General features: G+C 30.8%; 1 protein-coding gene across 1 annotated transcript; it reads left to right on the top strand.

Moving 5' to 3' along the window:
- Positions 1-337: 337 nt before the first annotated feature.
- LOC129233093 (protein krueppel-like) lies at positions 338-1,190 on the top strand (the record flags this gene model as incomplete). Its single annotated transcript, XM_054867155.1, has 3 exons — positions 338-351; positions 551-752; positions 1,089-1,190. Coding segments are annotated over exons 1-3 (318 nt in total), but the record flags the coding sequence as incomplete, so codon positions are not given.
- Positions 1,191-4,603: the final 3,413 nt, after the last annotated feature.

Below are 4,603 nucleotides of genomic sequence, written 5' to 3'. Positions count from 1 at the left end.
TTCTTTTAGAGACATTTGCTGTACTTAAGTAAAACTTCGGAGTTTAGAAGTTGGACTGAAAAAAATATGACAAAGCATATAGTGTTTGTGTAATTGTTGTTTGGTATGCGTCGGTTTATCATTGAACTTACCTTAGATTCTGCCTTTGAGCTATAGCTTTATGTGAAAAATCATCTTCAAATTAATTGGACATGTCTGTTCCTGTAAAAACAAACTCAAATGTGCATGAAACATTGTGCACTGAAGGGAAAATATATGTTTGTGACTACTGTAAAAAGACATTTTCTCATAAAAGATATTGGAAGAGCCATTTGTTGTTACATTTACACACTAATGAATGGCCATATTCTTGTGAGTATTGTAAAAAGACATTTTCTTTTAATTCAAGTTTAAAAACACATTTGAGGATACACACTAATGAAAAACCATATTCTTGTAAGTATTGTAAAAAGGCATTTTCTGATAGTTTGTCTTTGAGAAAGCACTTGAGGATACACACAAATGAAAAACCATACTCTTGTGAGTATTGTAAAAAGGCATTTTCTGATAGTTCGTCTTTGAGAAAGCACTTGAGGATACACACAAATGAAAAACCATACTCTTGTGAGTATTGTAAAAAGGCATTTTCTGATAGTTTGTCTTTGAGAAAGCACTTGAGGATACACACAAATGAAAAACCATACTCTTGTGAGTATTGTACAAAGGCATTTTCTGATAGTTCGTCTTTGAGAAAGCACTTGAGGATACACACAAATGAAAAACCATACTCTTGTGAGTATTGTAAAAAGGCATTTTCTGATAGTTCGTCTTTGAGAAAGCACTTAAGGATACACACAAATGAAAAACCATATACTTGTGATCATTGTAATAAGACATTTTCTCATGCAGCGAATTTGAAAACCCATTTGAGGATACACACTAATGAAAAACTATATTCTTGTGAGTTTTGTAAAAAGACATTTTCTCATGCGTCACATATGAAAACACATTTGAGGATACACACTAATGAAAAACCATATTCGTGTGAGTATTGTAAAAAGGCATTTTCTGTTAGAACAAATTTGAAAACACATTTGAGGATACACACTAATGAAAAACCATATTCTTGTGAGTTTTGTAAAAAGACATTTTCTCAGGCATCACATATGAAAACACATTTGAGGATACACACTAATGAAAAACCATATTCTTGTGAGTTTTGTAAAAAGACATTTTCTCAGGAATCACATATGAAAACACATTTGAGGATACACACTAATGAAAAACCATTTTCTTGTGAGTATTGTAAAAAGACATTTTCTCAGACGTCACATATGAAAACACATTTGCGGATACACACTAATGGAAAAACCATATTCTTGTGAGTATTGTAAAAAGATATTTTCTATTAGTTCATCTTTGAAAAAGCATTTGAGGATACACACAAATGAAAAACCGTATTCTTGTGAGTATTGTAAAAAGGCATTTTCTGATAGTTCGCATTTGAGAAAACACTTGAGGATACACACAAATGAAAAACCATATTCTTGTGGACAGTGTTATAACATATTCTCTCAGAGTTCAAGTTTAAAAACACATTTGAGGAATCACACGAATGAAAAACCATATTCTTGTGAGTTTTGTAAAAAGACATTTTCTCAGGCGTCACATATGAAAACACATTTGAGGATATACACTAATGAAAAACCATATTCTTGTGGTCAGTGTTATAACAGGGTGGTGCCAGATCAGGGAGATCAGGGAAAAGTCAGGGAACTTTATTAATCAGGGAAATATCAAGGGATTTTGAAAAAATAACAAAAAATCAGAGAAAATTGATTTTATGAAGAAAAAAATTTTTTTTTTGCTTTGCTAAATTAAGTACTCTAATTCTCTAGGCATTTTCTGCGAATCCTCTGTTAAAAAGAAAAGTAAAATTAATGAGGTGCGATTATACACTGCCGCATATTTGTGCATCTTTTTTCCTCAAAGTCAAAATATTGAATCTTACTTATTAACCACAGGAAGAACTTCCTCAGATTGTTTCTTTGTCTGTTAGGTTGTTTATTTTACCTAGCTTGAACTTTTCTTTTACGCTTTCAGTGCTACGTAAAATAAACAACCATACAGGCAAAGATGAAGCCTTCATTAATGCCATAGCTCCTTTGCCTTTATTCCATTGTCTCGAAGTAATTAAGTAGTGTAATCACAATTTCAAGAAGAAATCTTTGGTTTTTGAATTAATACTATAAAAGCTTAAAAGTTATAGTTATTACTTCTTCATGTTTTTAATTTAATTGCTAAAATTGAACTTTCAATAAAAAAAACTCTGTCTTTTGCCGTTATATTATTTGTTTTCATCGCAGATTATAAAGGTTTTCTTTTCTTCAGACTTAAGTAATTCTTTAATTTTATAACCAAGTTGTATTCTTCTTTTATATATTTTAAAATTAACTAATTGCTTTTTTTTTCTTGCATTTCAAAGTTGTTTGTTACAAAAGTAATCTAAGATTTTTTTACGTTACATTCTGAAATCATTTGAAATAGAGTTAACTTGTGTACTTAAGTAAATATCTTTATTTTTTTTTTTATTGTTAAAATGCTGTATTCATTCATTAAAACCTATGTTCTTAATCAGAGAAAAGCTCCCTATGAATGGATGTCAAATGGTTTCATCTGTTTTGCATAACTATGTCAATTAGTTATATAAGAATAAGCTACATTACTTCTATTTTTTCACTATTACTTGTCATTCTTGCAACAATTATTATACCATTTGAAAACTTAGTTCAAAATGATTGCAATTACTTTTTAGTTCTATCATAAATACACATATATTTTTAAGGGTAATTTTAATAGTTTCTTAAAATTCTTATGCTAAGTGGTTTCTGGAAGTAAAGTATTTTTTTTTTTTTATTTTCTATAATGTTTCTATATATAAAAATTTAAAAATTTAATATACGGTTTTGTAGGTCCACCCCCCCCCCCCCCGCCCCCCCCCCAAAAAAAGAAAAAATTGTCTTTTTTTTTCTTTTTTTAACCCTTTTATTAAAAAAGTAGCATTTTTTAAAAATATATCTTTAGTTCAACAACTTTACAGAACTTAAAACATTTAAAATACTGCATTTTATACAAACATACAATGGATTTCAAGTAGAGCGAAGAAAGAAAACCATTATCATTGGTAACGTAAATCAGGGAAATTTGGTGAACTTAATCAGAAAAAAGTCAGGGAACTTTTTTTCACAGTTCCTGTCACTACCCTGTATAAAACATTCTCTCAGAGTTCAAGTTGAAAAACACATTTGAGAACACACACTAATGAAAAACCATATTCTTGTGAGTATTGTAAAAAGACTTTTTCTGATAGTTCTTCTTTCAAAAAGCATTTGAGAATACACACTAATGAAAAACTGTATACTTGTGAGTATTGTAAAAAGACTTTTTCTGATGGTCTAATGTGAAAACGCATTTGAGGATACACACTAATGAAAAACCATATTCTTGTGGTCAGTGTTATAAGACATTCTCTCAGAGTTCAAGTTCAAAAACACATTTGAGGATGCACTCGAATAAAAAGCCATATTCTTGTGATTAGGGTAATTGGACATTTTCACAGAGTTAATGTTCAAAAACACATTTGACGATACATTCTGAAGAAAAACCACATTCTTGTCATTGGTGCTCGCCGATGTTGCTGCAGGGTGGCGACAAGTCAAGGAAAAGTCATGGAACTTTATTAATCGTGGAATTGAAAAAAAAATAACAAAAATTTTGAAAAAATTGATTAAATGAAGAATTATTTTTTTCCTTTGCAAATTTTAGTACCCTAATTTCCTACAAGTTTCCCACCAATTATCTGTTGAGAAAAAAGTAAAATTAATGAGTTGCGATTATACACTGCCGCATATTTGTGCATCTTTTTTTTTTCACTGTCAAAGTATTGAATCTTAACTTATTAACACAGGATGAACTTCCTGTCATGGGCGCCCATATGCAAAGTTGCAGGGGGGGGGGCTCAAATATTTTCCCCATGGTTTAGCAGAATATTTTCCCCGTGGAAACCGATTTCAGGACAGATTAGAGTCATTAAAATTTGACATTTTTAATAATTTATTCATTTCTGGATGGCGAAGAAATGTTTTTACATTTTTGCGAAGAAAAAAGTACTAAAAGCAAGGAAGTTCTAATTTCAAAGGGGGGGGGGGACTCGAGCCCCCTTTGCCCTCCTATATAGATGCCCTTGCTTCCTGTAATTGCTTCTGTGTCTGTAGAGTTGTTTATTTTACGTAGCTCAAATTTACCTTTCACGAGTTCCATGCTACGTAACATAAACAACCCTACAGGCAAAGTGGAAGCCGTCATTAATTCCTTAGCTCCCTTGTCTTTACGGATTGTCTTGAAGTAATAAGTGTTCTGTAATCACGATTTCAAGAAAAAATCTTTGTTTTTTAAATTAATACAAATAAAAGCTTAAAAGATATTACTTCTTTGCGTTTTTAAGTTAATTGCTAAAATTGAATGTTGAATGAGATTCAACTTTGTTTTTTGCCATCGTATTATTCGCTGTCGCCTCAGATTATACGAAGGGTTTTTTTTTTTTTTCAGAGTATAAAATTCTTTT

Source organism: Uloborus diversus, unplaced genomic scaffold (assembly GCF_026930045.1).
Source record: "Uloborus diversus isolate 005 unplaced genomic scaffold, Udiv.v.3.1 scaffold_163, whole genome shotgun sequence".
NCBI classification, from domain to species: domain Eukaryota; kingdom Metazoa; phylum Arthropoda; class Arachnida; order Araneae; family Uloboridae; genus Uloborus; species Uloborus diversus.
Note: the sequence above shows the minus strand (reverse complement) of the source record. Positions and strands in the feature narration are given on the sequence as shown.